At 36.2% G+C, this 22,209-nt stretch overlaps 2 protein-coding genes across 12 annotated transcripts in view; one reads left to right on the forward strand and one right to left on the reverse strand.

Moving 5' to 3' along the window:
- gpc5c (glypican 5c) overlaps positions 1–22,209 on the forward strand; it is a 295,133-nt gene that overhangs the window by 110,482 nt on the left and 162,442 nt on the right. For both annotated transcript variants that reach the window (XM_005171430.6, XM_005171431.6), the window contains one exon: positions 469–591. In XM_005171430.6, the coding sequence (XP_005171487.3) occupies positions 469–591 (123 nt within the window). The remainder of the gene's footprint in view (positions 1–468; positions 592–22,209) is intronic.
- On the reverse strand, positions 7,472–15,396 carry LOC110438671 (uncharacterized). Of its 10 annotated transcripts, none has more exons than XR_012394101.1 (13): positions 14,781–14,834; positions 14,430–14,522; positions 13,130–13,162; positions 12,862–12,946; positions 12,542–12,682; positions 12,297–12,445; positions 12,018–12,154; positions 11,827–11,920; positions 11,597–11,696; positions 11,235–11,488; positions 10,927–11,079; positions 10,416–10,543; positions 7,472–10,317 (listed from the first exon to the last, which is right to left on the reverse strand). XR_012394101.1 is itself a non-coding variant. In XM_021471720.3 (13 exons), the coding sequence occupies exons 5-13, from the start codon at positions 12,548–12,550 to the stop codon at positions 10,000–10,002; spliced, it is 1,293 nt and encodes a 430-aa protein (XP_021327395.1). In that variant the 5' UTR covers positions 12,551–12,682; positions 12,862–12,946; positions 13,130–13,162; positions 14,430–14,522; positions 14,781–14,834; the 3' UTR covers positions 7,472–9,999. The 10 variants fall into 10 exon arrangements, 6 of the variants coding, with proteins under 6 accessions (XP_021327395.1, XP_068074387.1, XP_073786144.1 ...); XM_021471720.3 differs by having other exon boundaries at positions 10,927–11,113; positions 12,297–12,362; XM_068218286.2 differs by having other exon boundaries at positions 10,927–11,113.

The raw sequence follows: 22,209 nt of genomic DNA on the forward strand, positions 1-22,209 counted from the left end.
GTTGCAAAATGATATAGGAAGTTTTATTTACTTATTTTATTTTTCCTCTATTTTATTGGATTTTTTAAAACAGCTTTTGACATTAGTTACAAATGGATATAGGATATTTTTATTATGTGTATTATTTATTTTATTTTATTTCATTTTACCTATTTTTTCTATTTGTAGTGGAATTTTGGACGACTTATTTTATTTCAGTATTTATTTAAATAGTAAAATTCTATTTTATTTAACTTTTACAATAGTGTCTCATTTTGTTACATTAATTAATACACTTGTTAACATTCTCTCCAATATGTTTTTACAGCAACTACCATAATAATACTTTGTGTTTGTCTCAAAACACTTTCCTAAAGCTGTTGTTAGCAGTAGAATTAGTCTCTGTGTTTTATCTTTCAAAGCTTTTTAATCCCAACATTTATTACTCATGATATGTATGTGTTGTTTATTTGTGGATTTGTGTTGTAGTGAGTTTACAATCTACATCTCCCGATATAAGTCCTTCTACGCCATGCTTCCTGATATGTTGTGTGATGGAGAGAAGGTCGTCGATGAGTTCTCATGTTGGAGTGGAGATGATGTGGTGAAAAGGTAAGACATTCATTTTGTACAGATAAATGACAGCATAACCTCTGATTTCGAGTCTAGATCGGACCAAAGAAAATGACTTTTTCCCTTGCTTTAGTTGGTTTTGCATGTTAGCATGATCACCCATGAAGCTGATCTGTTGGGTTATTTAGACGACACTTCATCTGAACCAGGTTGAAAGACAAGCTTAGGCTGGTTTAGCCCCCTGGCTGTCACTGTTTTGCCACCGAAATGTTTAAATATGACTTTTCTTTGCAATTATGTCCTAATACAATCATGATACATTATATATTGTTGGAAATGTCTTCTGAATACATATTTTACCACAGTTTTTGTTATGTAGGAAGATTAAAACACAGTTACTGTTACCCTAACATCTGTGAGACCATTTACGGTTACATTTGAAAAGTTCAGATGCAAGAACCAAATGCTATCTAAAATTTTCTTTCAAAATTTGTATTTGAAGTCTTAAAATGTCTAGTTTCCAGATCTGGTGACTGGTGATTTTTGTAAGATAATACTGAGAAACAATTACTTATTGATTTGCAACAATGATACATAAAGCATTACTTTGCTACAGCAATCCAGATGTAAAATTTAGTGTAGAATGTAAAATTTAGTTGAGATGTTTTAAGGGCTAAAATATTAACAGAATATCACAAATATTGTCAAAGTTATAAAAAAATACAGTTCTTTTTCCTCCAAAATATAGGGGGGCACCCATGTATGATCAGCAATGGAAACTGGATGTCATCCGGTGGTAATGTTTGGTATTGCAGCCAAACGAAATCTTATTGAAAGCAAATTTTTTGAGATTTTAACTTTAAATTTGGAACATGATTTGTGCAGATATTTAGCTTACTAAATTTTATGTATTATAAGATATACAAATTTTCATTTGTATTATTTTCATAAACAAAGGCATTTGTTTTAGTTAACATTTTTCACTTCAGCTACAATCTGACTTATTAGTCAAGCTTAAATATGTGCACCAAAGATTGGCAGATGTTTAAGCTGAATATGTTATTTTCATGTATGTGTTAGAAGTGGGTATGACAATTAAGTGGTTATACCTTTGCACTGGTTTTGCACTGCTAAAAAAGCTTGGAGTTATACATTTCGCAGTTTGCCAGCTCCCATCTGGCTCGGGTCTGGTATGTGTATTTGGTCTTTTAAGAACAAAGAAACACATCGTTGCAAATAATCAGTCAGGAAAGTACAGATGGAAAAGCCAAACACACCCACAGAGCCCCACCATTAACAAGAAATTACCTTTGGGCCACACTGACTGACTCCTAATAGATTTATAACAAATCCGTTGCCCCTCAGAGAATAAGTGTTTACTTTAGAGTGGATGTCTGGCTCCAATTTCATGCCTCAAAAGATAACTCACCCTAACGACCAATGATAAATGACTAAACCGATGTCAGGTAACACAGAGGAGTGCAGTTTGCCAATTTCTTTGTTTCTTCTTCCTCTGTCTCTCACCAAATTCTCCAAGTTTTGGTAAAGCACCAAGACTGTTTTGCGGTGTTTGTGGCCCAGCAATGTCTCTTTCTCTCACATCCATCACTCTCTCGTTCTCAGAGAGGTCACGCGGCACATCGACGGTCTGTATTTCATTTCCCCCATTGGCTCCACTTCTTAAGCACCGTCAGCAGAACATGCAATTATGACAATATTCTCTCTCTTTCGCTCCTTCACTCGCAATCATTCTGTCCTCTTGTGCCCAAATGTGGTTCCTGCCTCATTCCAACTGTCTCTACTAGCAACCGACCAAATCCTGGCCATCAACAATGCAGAAGATGACTAGATATAATCTTTGAAATGATTAGCCCGCTTCTGAAATGTGAATTTAATCTAAATACATTAGACATAAGATAGTTTGAGGCCCCAACTACACTAATACATTTTAGTTTTACAAACACATATGTTTTGCTGCCGGTATGCCTTCTGTCCACACTACCTCTGAGTTTTCGAGCCCTGAAAACAGAGCATTTTGGAAACGCTGAAGAGGTCGTTTTGGTCTTAAAACGCTGCTTCTCTAGGTCAGTGTGGATGGGGAAAACTAAGACATCTGAAAACCGAGGCATGGCTGCAGACAATCACTTGGCTGATTCATTCATTTATTTTCTTTTCGGCTTGGTCCCTTTATTAATCTGGGGTCGCCACAGTGGAATGAACCGCCAACTTGCCCAGCACATTTTTACACAGCAGATGCCCTTCCAGCCGCAACCCATCGCTGGGAAACATCCATTCACACTCATATACACACACACACACACACACACACACACACACACACACACACACACACACACACACACACACACACACACTACGGACAATTTAGCTTACCCAATTCACCTATCCGCATGTCTATGGAATGTCTTTGGACTTGTGGGGGAAATCGGAACACCCGGAGAAAACCCACGCGAACGTGGGGAAAACATGCAGACTCCACACAGAAACGCCAACTAACCCAGCCAAGGCTCAAACCAGCAACCTTCTTGCTGTGAGGTGACAGCACTACCTACTGCGCCACGCGTCCTTGCTGATTAGTGCTTTTCCCCAATATTAAGTTCAGTCTTGCATCCTTTCCTTAAGTTCAGACTTCGCAAGTTTGATATAGAAAACAAACTCCAGAGGACACATGCGGTAAAACTTTAAAGGTAACAAAGTGCGTTATAACATAATGTTTAATTGTTTCACAATTTTAACAATAAAATGAAAACATAATATAAGGAACTGCCTATGTTCATTTTAATATTAGCAACTTAACAGACACCAAAAACATTAAGGCTCGTGTTGCTAAATATTTATGATTGTGAGTTTCACTTTATGCATATTTATGACAAAACGAAGCCTATAAAAAAACTGCCTCCTTTCATTTTCATTGAAAAATACAAAGCATACCCTGTCTCTTTTGCTGAATACCAGTTTTCAGTAATAATAAATAAATAATCAATCAATAATACAAAAAGTTTATACAATATTGGAAAATAAAGGCAAGCAATCAATCAAATGTGCAGAATCGGCGTACGTGGTTACATAAATTCATATATTAACTTATCTTTGCACTCAGCCAAAACACGTTACCTGAGAACAATTGATTCAAAATACCAAAGAGTCATTAGATATAGACAAATTAAATATTATATTTAACAATTATAGTTAGAAGAGATCCAGCAGTAGATCCTTGATTAACAATTCAGTGTGCACTGCACTCACCTGGGGAGGTGTGCTCAAAGCACCCGCTCACTGGCTGGGGCTCAGATGTCCGCATACACTGCATCACATGATAGAGTGAGTGTGTAGTCCCGGGATGTGCGTTTTCAGCAGTTTAGTGTAGATGGAGATCTTTTCAGAAACGCTAGGTGAAACGTATTTTGCCAAGATGACAGTGGATAATATTTTCTAGTCATTTTGCAAGATATTCAACTTAAAGTGTAATTTAAAGGCTTAACTAGGTTATGTTACCTAGGCAAGTTATGATAATTAAACAAGCTATTGATTAACAGGGTTCTGTTCTGTTAAGTTCTGTAGCCAGTGGCTAATAATATTGACCTTTAAAAAAAACAAAAAAAAAAAAAAGCCAAAAAAAAAAAACACTTTTTTGTTTTACAAAAATGAGAAACTGCTTAAAGATTTTCCCCAGAAAAAAAATATGTTAGAGGAAATGTTGTGGAAATACCCTTGGTCTGTTAAAGAGCACTTGGGAAATATTTGTAAAAGAGAAAAATTTATTAATTAATAATTTAGAATTTTTTTTCCCATTAATTTTGAAAATGAATAATTTTGACTCCTACTGTACATGTTTCTCTTCCATGTTGATGCACAATGCATTAAAATACTGGTGGTACTATAGTTACAAAATAATTGGGTGTAGAAAAAATTTCATTCAGAAATTGGCAAAGAAACAATTATAAAAATCCGTTCTACTGTGTCTCGAACTGAATATGGTAGAGAAAGATTTGTGTTCTGTAGAAATTGCATTCTCTTACAAACCCCTTTATTAGATACTTCTTGCGTGTACTGGGTTGGAACTAGAGGTCTTCACAGGTCCAGAAGCGCGAGGTCTGACCCAAGACTCAAGTGGATTAAGATCTAAGATTTCAATTTGTTCCTTGGACATTTGGTCATGTAGGTTATTACATGCCTCAGGTCTTGGGTGATTGAAAATAAATGTACATTTCTAAATGGAACTGGTCAGACCCAATTCTTTAAACAGAGAGTCATTTTAACCTACAATAACAACCCAACTCTTCCGAAATAAGGTTTCAGAGATCACATTTGCTGACTAATGAGTGACATTTAACAAATTTATATGATACAACTTAGGGGTGGTACAGTGCCTTAGTGGTTAGCAATCTCGCCTCACAGCAAGAAGGTTGCTGGTTCGATTCCCGGCTGGGCCAGTTGGCGTTTCTGTGTGCAGTTTGCATGTTCTCCCCGTGTTCATGTGGGTTTTCTTCAAGTGCTTTGGTTTCCTCCACAGAGATATGCACTATAGGTAAATTGGCCGTAGTGTATGAATGTGAGTAAATGCGAGTGTATGGGGGTTTCCCAGTACTAGGTTGCAGCTGGAAGGGCATCCGTTATGTAAAACATATATGCAACACTCTAACCACTAGACCACACTAACCGCTATTGGCACTGACAAAAGTATAATTTTTTTTGACGCTGTTTTTTATTATTAATATTTGGTAAACTCTGCACTGGTGAATCATTACTATAAGGCAGGAATGTGTATTAAAGCAAGAAAGGATGATTTGGGTTTCACGTTGACTTGAAGCAGCGTGTAAGATCTGTGATCTCCAGTAAAAACACACACTGCACTGCAGCCTCCAAAAAACAAATGTGTTTTATTCACCCACGTTTCTGCCTTTTTTCCTACAGTGCTTTCACAAATAATCAGTCTTCAAAAAATTGGCATAAGAAAAATCTGCATTTCCAAAAAACAGTCAGTCGGCAACGATATGCAAGATATTACTAACATTTTGTATTCTGATTGGAGTGAATGTCCAATGCTGTTTATACCAGTTATAGAAACCACATAAAACCACTTAACTTTTTTTTAAAGTTAAAAGTGTGGCTTAAATCATGCAGCGTCTTTGTCTGTGACTCACACTGGATGTTCTTTCACATTTGGGTTGGTGTTACTCCAAGCAGCTCCCTGCCGTCTTCAACCGTCTAGCTTTGGATCCTCCTAAAATCCATCTATTTTTCACCACAACTTTTTGCTCAGTTGGATGGTTTGGTGTGGTGGTTAAAGATCTGGGCTTGGTACCAAAAGGCTCTAGGTTCAAATCGCACAAAGGACAATTCATGGCCCATCGTAATGCTCTTCAGCACACTTTTGTTATGGCTACTTAAATGGTTTTTACATGCCAGAACTTCCCTCTGCTCTCTGAACATACAGACTGATTGATAATCTCACGTTCCAGATTAGATTGTAGTTTTTATTAATCTGAGATATGAATAAGGTTGGTATCAGAGCTCAAGTATGTACTGAATAAACCTGCTAACCTCTAAAGGATTTAGACATCTTCATCTGTTCTATGTGAGCATTCAGTTCTAGGCACATTTGTCAATTGCAATCCATACTTTAAAAACATAAATTTTTAAAGCATGCACTTTAAATTAACGTGTAAAAAACATCTACTTTTCAATATTGAGCTGTGAAAAAAGGGGGCTCTATTTTAACGATCTAGGTGCATAGTCCAGTGCGCATGGCATAGTTCGAATCCACTTTTGCCATTTTGAGGATTAAAAATACGCTTTGCGCCTCGGTGCATGGTCTAACAGTTTTGTGCTTATTCTCTTAATAAGTTATGGGTGTGTTTTGAGCATAAAGTGCATTAAATCAATTAGAGTATCATCTGCCATTCCCTTTAAGAGTCAATTGCATCCCGCCATGGCAAGTTTTCTATTTACATGTCGAATTTTGTAAGTGGAAAAACTGAACGCTTCAGTAGCGAGAAAACGGTTAAACCAACGCAATCTTTTTGATTTAGTGGCTAATTCGTATGAATTCGTACCATCTAAGTCGTACAATTTAGTATGATTTGCTCATCACCCAATGACAGTTGGGGTTAGGGGTGGGGTTGGGTGCCATGCCTCCTTTTTAAAATCGTACATTTTCGTACGACTGAACTCGTACGAATTCATACGAATTAGCTACTAAACTGACAAAAAGTAAAATACTTGCGTTTCCTCGTGAGATCAGGCTGGTTAAACAGACCATCAGCAGCACGAGGATAAAGAATGGGGCTCCTTCATTCAGCCTCTTTACTTTCTCTTCAATTTTACTCTCTATTTTACTCCTTTACTTTCATGAATAAGGAAACGGTGTTGTACACTCTCTACTTAAGACATCCATTAGCCTACGTATTTAATTTAGTTCATTAAGAGCAAAGATTTGTTTCAAAACTATTTCTATTATCAGTTCCAATTTCCAGCAAATGAATATACACAGTAAATTTTGCTGTGTTGAATAAACTCTTAAAGAGTTAAATTTAACACTGCACGTGAGTGTATTTGGTCCCACTCAGAATTGGTGTTAAATTAACACTTTTCATTGTGTTATATTTTCAGAGTAAAATTAACTCAATTTTGAGTTAAAATGTAACACTGGTCAACACTGAAAATTGTTAAGCTGTTTAACTCTGAACAGAAATTAACTCTGTCTGGTGTTCCTTAATTTAACACCAAACAGAAATCAACTCCAGTTAAATGTTAATACATCACTAATAAAGAGTTGATTTACAACCCATATGGTGTTGCTTTAACTGTCATTATTTCACTCTGGTGCAATTTTTTAATGCTACTGAACATACTAAAAAAACATTAAACAACAAATAAAACAGAAAACGAAACTCAATATCAGTTAAAACTTTTATTAAAACATTCAGGCTTACAAAAATACAGTGCAAAAATTTCAAGTCTGCATAAAATGGCAATATGGTACAATATGAAGTACAGAATCAGTTGTACCATATTTTCTTTGAAGATCAAATGGTTTGAAATAACACAGCTCATTAACATTGACAACTGTTAAAACTTTTTCTGGATGCAGTCTGACTGTAAAAGCATAGTAATGCTCATCAAAACATACAGTTTCCATTAGTGTGCCACATAACAGTACATTTTCATTTTTGACAGCTAGAGTCATGATCTTACAAAACACTGGCATCTCATTTGCTACTTCTGTGCAGATAATAAAGTCAGGACGATACTCTGTGCCATGATGTTTGATCCACTTTACAGCATAGACTATTTCAGATATTACCACACCTAATTTTGAAGCAATCTCTGGGCCACCTCTAATTTCCCTGAGTTCCACCATCTTTCCTGGGCCAAGAGTCAGTCTGTACTGGCTAAAAGACTCCCAATACATTGCCATACAACTCTGGTGCTTTTTGGCTAGTGTTTTGGTGATGTTTTTGAAACTTTTTAATTGTGTTTTAAAGAATTTGTGCTTAGCTTCATAACGCATACACCATGTGAGCAAAATTGGACCAATTTTCCTTATACATTGTGGGTAATGCATCATGATGTGATGTTTTGGCAGAAGATTTTTTTGGGGGAATAACATTTTAAATAGCCGATGATGTTCAATTATCAAATGTTTAAGATAAGTGGTCATGCCATCTGTTAAGACAGGTGAAAAGACAATGTTAACAATCTGCAGAAGTAAAAGCAAAAGATGCCAGTGTTTATCATCTTTATGTATTAAATCTCCAAATATTAAAGGCAAATTGCGCAATAAGCACCAAGATTGAATAGCATTTAAACCTAAATCATTGCTTCCATCAAGCAATTTGACTTTTGGAGGACGGTTTCTCTGCTGATTGTAACCATAGTCAAAAGCATGTACTCTACCATCAAGATCATTGGCACTCAGAAAATTATGCTGAATGTACTGCAGAACAAGTTTTACCTCTAGCTGGGCAACTCCTTCTAGAATGTCGTGCATTATATCAACAGCAAAATTGGTGGCTGTGTTGAAATATTTGAGGGAATTTAATAAGCATGCCCTTTTGACACCATACACGTGAGGTAGTGTAGAATCAGACTGTAAAGTTTCACAATGCAGAGCATGCATCTCAGCAGTTCTTAGTTCAACCTCAGGACTATCTTCAGAGAACACTGACTGAAACTGATGCTTCTCAAGCAGACAAAAACGACAACAATATCGAGCCCCAAATGATTCCAGAAAGCCAAACAAGCTGTGCAGACCTAGGTTATCCCCTGTGACTTGAACGATAGCACCCTTGATGCATCTTCCAGACACTGGATTCTTAACTCCCTCAATTTCAAGCACTTTCAGATCATTGACCAGGGGCTCAATTATGGAGTTAAAACCATAGCGCTTAACATCCTGTGCATGAAAGAGGGCACATAAATGAATATTAACCAGTGAGGAGTTAAAAACTGGTGGGAAATTTCTTAATGAAAAATAGATTGCACCCAATTTATGTATACCTTTCTTTGAGCCCAGTGGATTAGCTGTCTCAAAATCATCATAAAATAACTGAATTTGTAAGGCATCTTTTTCTGTAGAAAATAAAGGACTGCTTTTAAAATGTGCTGCATCACTTAAGTCCACATAAATTCCTTCCTTTGAAATGTGTCTGGGTTTAAACAAATGGGTAAGTTGTGGATTTTTTAAAATTGTCTTTAGTGTTTCTAAAATGGGAATATAAGAAAATTTATCAGTCACAACAACTTGATCAAATGTTCCTGTAGTTTTATTTCTTCTGCTGTCAAATCTTGTGCCGAGTACTATTTCACTAGGTTCAACAATTCCCCATTTCGCTGTAAACAGTCGCTGTCGCTTGACTTCCGAATTTAACAAAGTAAATGGATTTTCTAAATTTGTAAAAGATTCCTCTATTTTCCTTTTACTAACAGTGTCCTCAGAAGATAGACAGAGCAAAGCTGCATCCTGGGCTTGACTATGAATCTCAAAAACCACTTCTTTCATAGATGAAACAAAACCATTTATTGCAGACTGACTTAAACCAGCAACTTTCAGTTGTGCAACAGCAGACGCACATATATCTAAAGTGTTCTTATTAGACTTTAACATTACAGATGTTGTGGCCACATCTTCAGCACTGTCACTCTGGTGGAACATTGCAGCACTATTTTCTTCCTCTGTCTCACAGATGCCACTAGGGTCACAACTCTGTTCACATTGTTCAGGATGTTTTATATTCAAATGTTTTCTAAAACCTGAGAAGGTACCAAACTCAGAACCGCATCCTGCCTCTACACATTTAAGTCGAAGGCTCTTTCCAGGAACCAAACCATGAACAAATCTGAAGTGCCTAACAAGCATTTTTGAACCATTGAATTCAGTCTCACAAACAAAACACTTCATGAGTGCACTGGAACTTTAGGCACCTAGTTAAGCAGCCTTGCCCTAACCTCAGCAACACGAGGACTTTCTTTCACTTTCCCAACATCTATGTTGTACACAGTGGTTTGAATGAAAGTGTACATGTTGTGCAGCATGGTGTTGTAAGAGGTGCCAAAAACATAATGTGCCTTAAACAGTTCATCAAAGGCACCAAGAGAAGAGGTGGACTTGCATGGAATGGCATGCTGATCAAGGATGATGAAGAACTGGTGAATTGAATCCTTCTGAGGACCTACAGCCAGGAGATAGGGCTGAGCGCTCGCAGAGATGTCTTGCAGCTGCTCCTCAATGTTTGTTCCACTCTAAAAAAAAGCAAGCAAGTAAAAAAGAAACATCACTAACAAGTTAAATAATAAAAAACTATGACAGAACAATCATTAAATAAAACCAGCAAACAAACCTTCTTGAAGACAACAAGATGATTTTCTGCTTGAGAAGCAGAAACTTTCCCTGGTCTCTTCCGGCCTTGAGCAGATGGTGGAATCAGATGCAACAGTAGTAGTACTGAAGCAAGGTCGCTGTCCCAAACTGTTTAAACAGGTAACAAACAATTGGTTAATATCATAAATGTTAACTTGCAGCAAAACAATGTTGAAAACTAGAAGTTAACTACATAAAAAAGCCAAAAATATATACAAAGTGACTAAAGCTACATTAACAATCTTAGTTTGAATCCAATTATTTGTAAATCTGATAAAACTTTGATCCAAACTACCAACATATAAAAAAATTTATGAATATGATTTGCAATAATACACACACATATATATGAATGAATTCCAATTGAATATGAACAATTAAAAATTAAACTGACAGTGTGTAACTATGGCTAACTTCATTCATGCTTGGGTTCCTTTAAATATTATAATAACCATGGTATGAAACATTACCTAAACAATCAAAATTCTTACCAATATGAACATCATCTTCAGTGTCATCACGAAGAGATTCTGCTGCTAGCAAAAGTTCCTGTAAATCACTGGTTGCAGGAAGTCTTTTGCACTGCTGAATGACTTTTTTCTTGAACGCTGTTGTCCACTTCTCTAGCAGCTTGCCTGACACTCCTTCTCCAAACATCAGAACAAAGTCTTGCTCAATCTAATAAGCATAACATTTTAATTATTGTAATGCTTAGGGCAAATCTTTAAACTCATGTCACCACTGACTATTTGTTTTTTATACAACAAACCATTTATCAAATATGATTATAAACACTTACCAAGCCTTTAATGTCCTTGAAACGAGGAAAAATTGTCAATAGATCACTGGACTGCATGGGATCAAGAACCATCTTACGACGATAGTCAAATGTCAGTTTCATTTTCTTCTTGATGGCATCCTCATCAGCAGAATGGTTCATGAATGCAATTGCTTCCTTGCATTCATCCTCACTCAGGACAATCTCTGAAGTAAACTTTGAATGCCTTGCTACAGTTGGTCCACCGGATCCCCGCTCAGCATACGACACTTGACCTAACAAACACCAAAACTATTTTAACTGTTTGTTTATACAAAATAAAAAAATAATCATCCAAGCACAAAGAAAATTAGATTGCTACATTTCTGAAGTTCATTTTGTACCTTCAAATGATCCTCGTCGTTCTTTAGCCAGGTTTCTCTGAATAGTTTTGATTCTCCATGCCAAATATCCGGTGCCACTCTCACCATCATAGTAATGCTCCTAAAGAGATAAAAATGGGTAAAAAGGGGGACACAGGAGCAAAATATACCATCTGTAGTATAGGTGTGTAAAAAAAAACAAAAAAACGTGACAACACAAATGTAAAATTTTAAAAAGGTCCAAGACTTACAAAGCCATTTTTGGAATAGGGGTCACTGAGGTAAGGGAACAAAGCCACGATTCCTCTGGCATATTTTTCTTTGACCAGCCTTGGTGGGGACCCTCTGCAAAATAATGATTAATTATAAAAAAATAATAAAATAAATCCACAACTATATCAAGTAGCTATGTGTACACACAAATCAGTACTGTGCAGATTACCCATTTTTTTCGGTCATATCAGCTGCCAGGATATTAACCATTTTTCTCCTCGTTTCATCCTTTAAAGCCTTTGTTCTGTTATACTCATTTATTATACTCTCGCCTCCAGGTTTCTTGACAAGAACAGATTGCACTAGCTTTAAAATAAGAGGGGAAAAGGCAGGTTATAAACAAATTAAAAACACACCTAACAACAAGCAAAAAATGAATTTTTAAATAAAATGTAAATTATATATTTTTTCACTTTAAATCATTTTTATGTAGAAAAAAAAAGTCCACCTTTTTTGCTTCATCATCCAGCTTCATTCGCTTACTGTCAGGGCCTTCTTCAATAATGACTGTATCCTGAGAGTCAAGGGAGTCAAAGGATGAAGACAGAGACTGATCTAAATGCATAGAAGATGATTGTGGAGAGGCCGGTTCCAAATCTGTTTGCATAAACAATATAAGGAGGGGGGGGTCAGGAAGTCTCTATGACAAAAACTGTGAAACATTACAGTCAAATAATGTGATAAAATACAAACCTGCACCATGTTTTATGGTGAGAACGCCAACGGAGGGATCTTTGATTAACTCTTCAAAAACATCACCATCCACCTCAGTCCCAGATTCATCCACAACCTTCACGTTCTCAGGTACATTTGGAACCCCAAACTTCAAAAAGGCTAAACAATACATAAATAATATATTGCATAATAATAACAAAATGTGAAAGCTGATCAGTTATATACTGGTAACTCTGAATATCATCTGGAAACATAACACAGCAGCATATACATCAGTATTTAAATTGACCACATACCAAATAAGAAATCTGAATAACAAAAGTGTAATTGTTTCTTACCTGCAGACAAAAAGTCCTCCAGGTTCAGATTGGCTATTTTAACAAACTTTTGTGCATTCCCAAATTTCACCTTTACCAGCATGCTCTGTAGGAAAAGAGAATGTTTCATACAGGTGCCAATGGGGGGGATTTATAAATGACACAAAAATGGCACATAGGTTTATAAATTGTTGCAAGATTTTATAACCATTAACATATATTTATTATTTAAGAATTGGTCATCCCAGTTAGTAAAGTAATTACACAAGTACTTAAAGGTTTTACTCACGATGTGATCTGTAGAGCCTTATATGCACAGAAACTTGGGGGAAAAGAAAACACCAATATGTCAACAATCATTTTTCTGTTATGTCAAAGTATAACACACATTCACCATAGAAAAAAAAAAGATTCTAATCCACTTAATTCTGAAATAATGTCTGTGCTGAAGGGTTGTCATGATACTGAATATTGGTACCAATTGGTACTGGAATTAAAAGCATCCATTTCCGCTAATATTTAAGTGTTTTTGAGTAGCCAAAATATTATTAAAATGTAATAAGTTGCTTCCAAACTCATCTACAACTAGCACAAACGTTGCCACATTACACAAAATAGTTATAACTTGGAATGCTATAAGAGTAAATCATCATTTATTGTTTACCTGGTCTTTTGTCTATGATTATCAGCTTCAGCTCTTCAAACGTCAGTGGTTCGTTCACGTCACACAGACCCATATTAATTAAGCTGCCAAAAGGAGCCATGATTTTAGTTTACCTCTTGAGTCTTCTAGTTTTTGAGTCGTTCGTTTATCATGTGGCAGCACGTGAAGAGAGATGAATAAAATCCGAAGACTCGAGAAATGAACGAATCAAAACATTTTCCGGCTCTAAATGCATGACTGGCTTCTGTCTTTCACGCGATGAACGAACGACTCAAAGCACATAGAAGACTCGAAAAGGAACGAATCTTCTGCTCCACCAGCACAATTGTGCGCGTGCGCAATTAAACGAATCACTCCGAAAGGACTCAACGTTTTCGAGTCATACAAAAGATTCATTCAAAATGAACGAATCGTTTATGAACGACCCATCACTACATGTCACCACTGTTTACCGGGCACAAACACAGATGCACGCCACTTGATCGTTTTAAAAGCCGCGAAGATGAGCTGGCGTGTCTATGGGCTGACATTTAAGAGATCCGCTGATGATTCACAGTTTTAAAATGATCCGCTGTCTCTGTATCGGTGTTTGCACTCGGTAAACAGCGGTTAAGTGCGGTGAACTGGTGACCTTCACGGCCAAACGGCGGGGTTTAGGACCGCGCTCAACAGCGAATTTCAGTTAACTGTTACCGAAAAACAGTATCATGACAACACTAACAAGCTGTTAAAATGCAACCTCTTAACAGAGAAACGTTAATTAGGAAGTAATTTGAAATGGACTGAAAATATTTAACCAGCAGTGAGCTCGACAGCCATACAGACACAGTTAATTTTACACTACATATGTTCAATATCATATAACTTTCTCTGTAAGTTACCATCTTAATATGTTGAAACAACATAATACTGACCAAACAGTTACCTGGAGCATTGCAGAGTTGCTCTTGAAAGCAAAACTTCGAGGCTAAATGTAGTCTAACGTTACCGTCTTCTTCAGAGAGTTCACAGTACAAAACTAAATGGATATAAAAGTAAGATTAGAAATCGCAAAAACAATTTAAGTAAGATCATTGGCATCGTTTAAGCTTTATCTTTAACGTTAGGGTGACCACACTGTGATAAAATCGATGGAATGACACGGTCACAAAGTGACTCATAATCAATGTTTTAACAAACAAAACGCATCAAAGTACAACATATACCGTTGTGTTAGCACATTTACTCATATAAATCGATAAAATGATGTTTTAAGACGTTAAACAAGAGAGCTTACCAATACGCACGAGGGAGCAGAAAATGGCGCCGACAAAACTCCAACACGTTCTCTGCAGGGGGTAGATTGAGGGGCGGAGCTTAACAGAGCAAAGTTAACGACGTAGAATACAACTCTGATCATTTTCACCAACACAAGGGGGTGTCTTTCACCGTTTCTTGTAAAATTAACTCATTTTGAGTAAATGCAGATTAACACAGCTTAATTAACACAGCGGATTTTACTGTGTAGAAACAATATTAATGAAGTGTAGTCAAAAAAACTGAGTTATCCAAACACAGGTTGTATTCCTATGCCCCATAGTGATGCATATATCTGTCCACCTGTCTGGTTTTGGAGATCTAAACTTGTTTTTTATTAAAAAAATAAAAATATTCATATAATAAATAATACTGCTAATAATAATACTAACATTATACAAATGTTAATAGTCATGAACAAACTGAACAAAGCCCCCCGAGATAAAAAAAGGCATGGAGGTAGTGGAGGCAAGTCTTGTCTTGTTGATATGATTATACGCATTACTATGGAGACGTGGCTGTCAATTAATCCGGTGGGCGGGGTCTACCACTTTCTTTTGTCACGTTGCGGTGGGCCTCAGAATTGCAAGGATTTGGACATTAAAAAAAAAAAAAAAAAAAAAGAGTTATTTTGTTTCTGTCACTCTAATATGACTGTGGACACACTATACCTGCACACAGTCCTGTCCAAACAGCTTCCAAAAGAAATATTGTAAACATGTATACATGTAAACCTAAATTGCACACTCAGCAGACAGCATCAGGATATCGATGCAAGCAGTATACATCTGTTTGACTGATTTAGCCTCTAAATGAACAACCCAAAAGAAGTCTGCTGTCAGTGTTTCACTTCTTTGATAAACAGAGCAGACTCAGAGTAGAGTGAACCCTGGACTGTGTGAGCGGCTCTGAAGGTGAGGTGTGGATGGGCTCATCCTGCAGATGAATGTAGGAGGTCTCTGAGGGGCCGCTGGGTTGAATCTGGTTCCCCTGCGGCCTGGAGCCCGAACAAAGGGCCTCCTGTGAGCTCTGTGTGGGAAACAGTGGAGGAGAGAATCCCAACGCCCAGCCTGGGAATGTGCCCTCCAAATACATGGAGCAAAACTCATACAGAGAGAATAAATATTGCGCGCACACACACACACACACACACACACACACACACACACACACACACACACGTGGATGTGTGGATCTCTGCAATGGTGTCACGTTCACTTTTTCATCAGTCAAGTCTATGGCCAGCACATGCATAAATCACTTCGAATTTAGAGATATAGATGGTTCGATACATATTGATACTGAAATAGTTGTAGTGATATGATATCACATTTATGCAATATCGATACCTGCCTCACTTTCTCCATTTCATCTATTTTGATCTGTTCAAATCTAGAGAAATGAGCTAATTTTAACTCGTGACACAGACTGTTGTGTCGCTATGCAAATTATTTCAAACCCCCTCGCTTCCGTTTAGTTTTATAGAACAAATATACAAAATATAGAACAGAATATGCCAAAGATGTTTTATTATGTTGTGTGTTGCATAGAGCAGCATTATAACGGAGAATCAAAATGTGTTTAGTATGATGAAACAAACAGAAGCGGTGCGATGTGGGATAATAAAAGTAGGAAATTAGGATGTAAATGAAGACCACAACTCTCATGATTCCAAACTCAGTCACAGCATCATCAAACTACACCTCTGTTTGTTGTAAATATGCGCCTTCCAGTGACAAAAATTATATATTGAATATATATATATATATATATATATATATATATATATATATATATATATATATATATATATATATATATATATATATATATATATATATATATATATATATATATATATATATATATATATATACAGCATATGTACTGAATTATTTAAAGTGATATGATTTCACATTTATGCAATATTGATACCTGACTCGCTCTATTTGTTCAATCTGATGTGCAAATAAAATGTTTGATCTGTTTCATTTATTTGTGTTAATTGGCTGTAAATTGCTTATTTGCTATTATACTTCCTCTACTGGTGAAAATACTCTGCCATTAAGACATGTATAAATACTGTAATATGAATTAATAGTGGCAATATTTCCATATGGTATGAGAAATTAGATCAATTTACAGTATATAAGAAGAGTTCAGATGCAAAAGCTAGACGCCACTTTCGTCAAAAATGAGCTAATGACATTGAGCGAAAGCTTTAGGCACGTACAGTAGTACACGATCAACAAATATTTTTGCTTCAATTCCCAGTGTCAGCACATTCAGAAATAACAGTGTGTTTGCAAAAGTCTCTAAACGCCACTTGCCTTGACAACAAAAGGCGATATGTCCTGAGAACCAATCAGAAGGCGCAAATCAAATGATATGTTTTTAATGTGGCAGTGTGTTGATATGCTGGCTTTTTTTTGCAGAGATTGTTTTATTCTGCCTTGGATTAAGATTTTAAAAGATGGAGTTTGATGAATCATTCAGTTATTTTCCTTCTGCTTAGTCCCTGGTTTATCAGGGGTCACCACAGCGGAATAAACCACCACTTGACAGATTTATGTGTTTTTAATTTTAGGTGCTTTGGTAAAATAATTTCTAATTTCATCTTTAGTGATTTTTCAACTAATTGCAATGTCTTGTTCCTATAGGTGGATTTACAGGTTTCTGCAAAAAAAAGCACAAGTGGAGTTAGCTGGTTTTAACACAAAAGAAAATCTACCCTGTTAAAAACCAAAGAATTGTCTAAAGTGACATTTTTGAATAAATGAATAAATGAAAAAAAAATTAAAATAAATAAAATGTTTACCAGCTACCAACCTTTTCATTATATATAAAGCTTATCCATCCATCCATCCATCCATCCATCCATCCATCCATCCATCCATCCATCCATCCATCCATCCATCCATCCATCCATCCATCCATCCATCCGATATTTTGCAATATCTACCCTCGTACAGCCTCTTCACTCTTGTGTTTTACTCCACCCACACAAGCTGCAAGTAGAGGACCTCAGTTAGACAAATATTACAGCGGTTGGAAAACAAAATTTGCTTTTTTTTAGGCAAGGATGTAGTTGTTTAGATTTAAGGATATTGCCTATTTTAAATATTTATAATTTCAGAGATACATTTTAAGTCGGTCTCTCTCTTTTGTATGTTGTAGTGCTGTATTTATCTCATAGTAATTGTAGTGTATTGAGTGTGAAATGGGACTCAGACATTAGGAATGTATGTATTTTGTGTTGGCCATTCATTGTATAACGTTGAGTTAGTTTTTGGTTGGCAATCTGTTTTTCTAATGAGGCTTTTATTTTTGTTACTGCAGATTAATTCAGTAAAAGCAAAGAAAGAAGAATTGTCCGCATGTGTTTAGCGTTTTTCCTTATCGCAATCACAACAGTAGTCTGGTAGTGTTCGGGTTGATTTAGCTTTTTTGAGGTTTAATTATTGTGATATCTCGATTGTAATAGAGAAACACTGGGAAATCTCTGTAGACTGATGGCATTGGCATGTTAAAATGCGAGCAAAATCACTTTAGACATTTTGCTAGAGAATCATTCAAACACTAGCTCCAAAGTGATGCTGGTGAACTAGTAACGGTTTCTGCTGTTCTGAAGTCAGCTGCAGATGTGAATGAACGGCTGAAGAATGTAGTTCCTAATACAAAAGAATGTTTAGACTCTGTGTTTGATTTTCTTTTTTAATATACATGATTGTGCCGTCAAACTGTGATAATGTTCATAGCTCTTTTATGCTAGGCTTCTGGAAATACTCAATGTTCAATATCAGACATGAAACCAGTCACAAAGCCTTTGTTTTGCGTATACATGGGTGTATTTGTGGGTCTGTCCATGCGTGTCCATCTTCTGGTCATGGTTCTGGTGGTCTTGGGGTTGTTCGGTCAGAGATCTGGAATACCACAGATTTTATGCCCTCACGACAAACCAGTTGTTTACCATTGACGCATCTGGAAAGCATTGAGTAGGCCTGATCTGCTCTGCCTCTCTCTCTCTCTCTTGTTCCTTGTTCTGTCTCTTCCTCTGTGTGTGGCCCTCATCCACAGATCACACGCCAACGAGACGTACTTAAAGTCGTCTTCAGGCTGCCATGGTGTTGATAATTTGGGTTTTATGTGTGTGGGGGTTGAGGGAAATGCTAGCAGAGGGGATGGTGATTAGCAATGAGTACTTTTTGATTAGAAAAAAATCCAGTTGCTTTTTTTATTGAGATATTTATTCATTATTGGTCCAAAATTTGTGAAAAGGCTTTGATCTCATCATCTGATCTTTCTATCTTGTTTTATTTATTTATTTATTTATTTATTTATTTATTTATTTATTTATTTATTTATTTATTTATTTATTTATTTATTTTAATGTTTGTATTAGTTGAAATGGGACAGCATGGGAGAATAGACAGGAAATCATGGTAGGGGACAGATTAAGGGGAATTGGACCTGGAATGCACATTTTATTTTATTTGTTTAAATTAAATTAAATTAAATTAAATTAAATTAAATTAAATTAAATTAAATTAAATTAAATTAAATTAAATTAAATTAAATTAAATTAAACTAAATTAAATTAAATTAAATTAAATTACATATTTTTAATTTTATTTTATTTAATTTATTCATTTATTTTGTTTATGTTTTACTCTGTTTTTTATTGTTTTAAATAAAATATAGTGATGGATTGAGTTTTATTTTTAATATATTATTTATCAATACTAAAAAAAAAACACTTTAAATAACCAATGCTGTTATTTAAATTAGTTCACATTATTACATATTTGTATTTGTGTGTGTACACTTGTTTTTATATTCCGGTTGGGACTTAAACCAGAATGTGTGTGTACTTTGTGTGAATGTAAATATGTTGTGTGTGTGAGAGAGAGAAACAACATGTTGTTGTTTTATTTTATTGTTTTGGGTATATTCACTTTTTGTTAACTAGATAAATGTAAGTATGAGTGTGTGATTAGTGGTTATATTGCGCTGAGTGCACACTGGGATAAAAAAGACACACGACCCATTCCCATGACCCATGTTCATATGCTGACCAGAACACAAACACACACAGAGGCTAGTTTTCAGTAGCTTATTGTCTTCAGTCTGTACAGTCACACAATAACCAACAGAGAAAAAGTACTTTGCTTTCCATCACATTTATAGTCAGTTTTGGGTATCAGTGTGTAAAATGATCTTTAATCGGTTGTTTTCTTGGTTGATTGGCTCTGACGAGCATGTTTGCAGTTCCCTGTTGATGCTTGTTTTTTCTTCTCCTGCTTTTGTTCTAATTAACAGCAGTGTTCCCTTGTCTTTGTTATGCTTTGTATGTGCTCTAGAACCCATGAGACTAGTACGTTCTGGAACGTGCTGCTGGCGAAAGGACAAAAACAATCCTCCCCTTATATAAGACCCTGAATTTAATTATCTGAATCAAGCCGGGGAGGGACACAGACAATTCTGTTGCACATTTCATTCCAGAGACGCATGGCTGAATCGGATCCCACAACATCACCTCAGGGCCCTTCAAATAGGATCCACACGTGCTGTTGAAAATCAGAAGTCCGTACGAGAGATGGGCAGGACATTACAAGCTCATCCATGCCGAGCTGTAGTGCAGACGCTGAGTTCATCTGGGAGTTGCTCGGTCTGCTTGGTTTTTTTGACCTCATAGAGAATGAAAACAAGCGGAAAATCTGTTAAATGTGACATGGCAAGACAAAAAGAATTTTGAAAATGTTATCGTTTTCCATTTGGCTAGACCACAAACTTTTCCCCCTGGCTGGTTATTGGCCACAAGTTGTCGTGTTAGCAATTATTGGATGGATGTTTTTTTTTTTTTTTTTTAATGTGAATATGTTATGGAGTGAGTTCTCATAGCCAGTGGTGAGGTCAGAAGTTGAAGTGGATTTTGGTGATGAAGGGTGGAGTTCAGTGCCCACTTTTTAGGCAAGAGGGAGTATCAATGGATTAACATGCATATAAATACTTTTAAATTTGAGATGATTGACAAGTTTATTTCACATTAAGGTTTGCCAGGGTTTCGTAAGAAAACTAGCCTAATTGTCAATGTAAACTAGTCCATAACTAGCACAATTACCAGTCAAAATCAAGCCAATGGCCAATCAAATTAAGTCTAAAACTAGCCTAATGGCCTGTCGAAATTAGTTAAAAACTAGCCCAATGGCTGAATAAAACTAGCCCAATGACCAGTCAAAACTAACCCAGTGGTCGGTTAAAACTGGTCCAATCGCCAGTCAAAATTAGTCCAATGGCTAATAAAACTAGCCCAATGGCCAGTTGAAAGTAGACCAAAACTAGCCCAATGGCCAGTCAAGCCCAATAGTTGATAAAAACTACCACAGTGGCCAGTCAAAACTAGTCCAATGACTAATCAAACTAGCCCAATGGCCAATCAAAACTAGCCTAATGTCCAGTCAAAACTAGCCTAATGGCCAGTCAAAACTAGCCCAATGGCCTGTCAAAACTAGTCCGATGGCTAATCTAACTAACTAAATGGCAATTCAAAACTAGCCCAATGGCCAGACGAAACTAGCCCAATGCTTGATCAAAACTAACCAAATCCAATCTAGTCCAAATCTAGCTTAATGGCCTGTAAAAACTAGTCCAAAACAAGTCCAATGTCCAATCAAAACTAGCCAATGGCCAGTCTAAACTAGCCCAGTGGCCAATCAAAACAAGCTCAATAATATAAAAACTGAAAATATGCCACCGCCCGTTGGTGAAATACATTTTAATATACTCAGTTTCTTCTTTGAAAATGACTGTATATTAATAAATATAAAGGTGGTAGTTATACATGCTGTGTCATGTGAAATGGATAAGGCAAATGCAAAACAATTCTGATGGAGGTGAACTATTCCATAAGATATTCAACATATTCCTAAATAAGTTGTAATTGATGGAATTCCGTCTGTAGATTACATAAAATTATTATTCAGCAACAACCCACATAATATGTTTGAAAGTAGCACATAATTGGCCATAGTTGGGCTAGTTTTGACTGGCCATTGAACTGGTTTTGGCCTAGTTTTCACTGGTCATTGACCAACTTGTGGCCAATAACCAGCCAGGGGGAAAAGTTTGTGGACTAGCCAAATTAAAACTGATAACATTTTCAAAATTCTTTTTGTCTTGCCATGTCAGATTTAACAGATTTTCCGCTTGTTTTCCTTTTCTATGAGCTAAAAAAAAAAAAAAAAAAAAACATGTACCAAACAGGGCACTCAAGTGGATCTGTCATCTGACACATGCACAAAAATAGATCTGGAGCTGCACATTTTTACATTCAGTAAACATGTAGGTTGAGTCACATATTTCCAATGAGTCTGGGCTGAAAAATAGAGAGATGCATAAGATTATGTAGT

This window comes from Danio rerio, chromosome 2 (genome assembly GCF_049306965.1).
Source record: "Danio rerio strain Tuebingen ecotype United States chromosome 2, GRCz12tu, whole genome shotgun sequence".
NCBI classification, from domain to species: Eukaryota; Metazoa; Chordata; class Actinopteri; order Cypriniformes; family Danionidae; genus Danio; species Danio rerio.

What these genes read in the sequence shown, in the direction of transcription:
- LOC110438671 (XM_073930021.1), bottom strand. Translation starts at nt 14,903, where the DNA reads ATGATCAGAGTTGTATTCTACGTCGTTAACTTTGCTCTGTTAAGCTCC. An exon ending in GGAGGACTTTTTGTCTGCAG is followed by an intron (nt 12,683 to 12,861) that starts GTAAGAAACAAT and finishes TGTATTGTTTAG; the next exon opens with CCTTTTTGAAGTTTGGGGTT. An exon ending in ATCTTGTTGTCTTCAAGAAG is followed by an intron (nt 10,318 to 10,415) that starts GTTTGTTTGCTG and finishes GCTTTTTTTTAG; the next exon opens with AGTGGAACAAACATTGAGGA.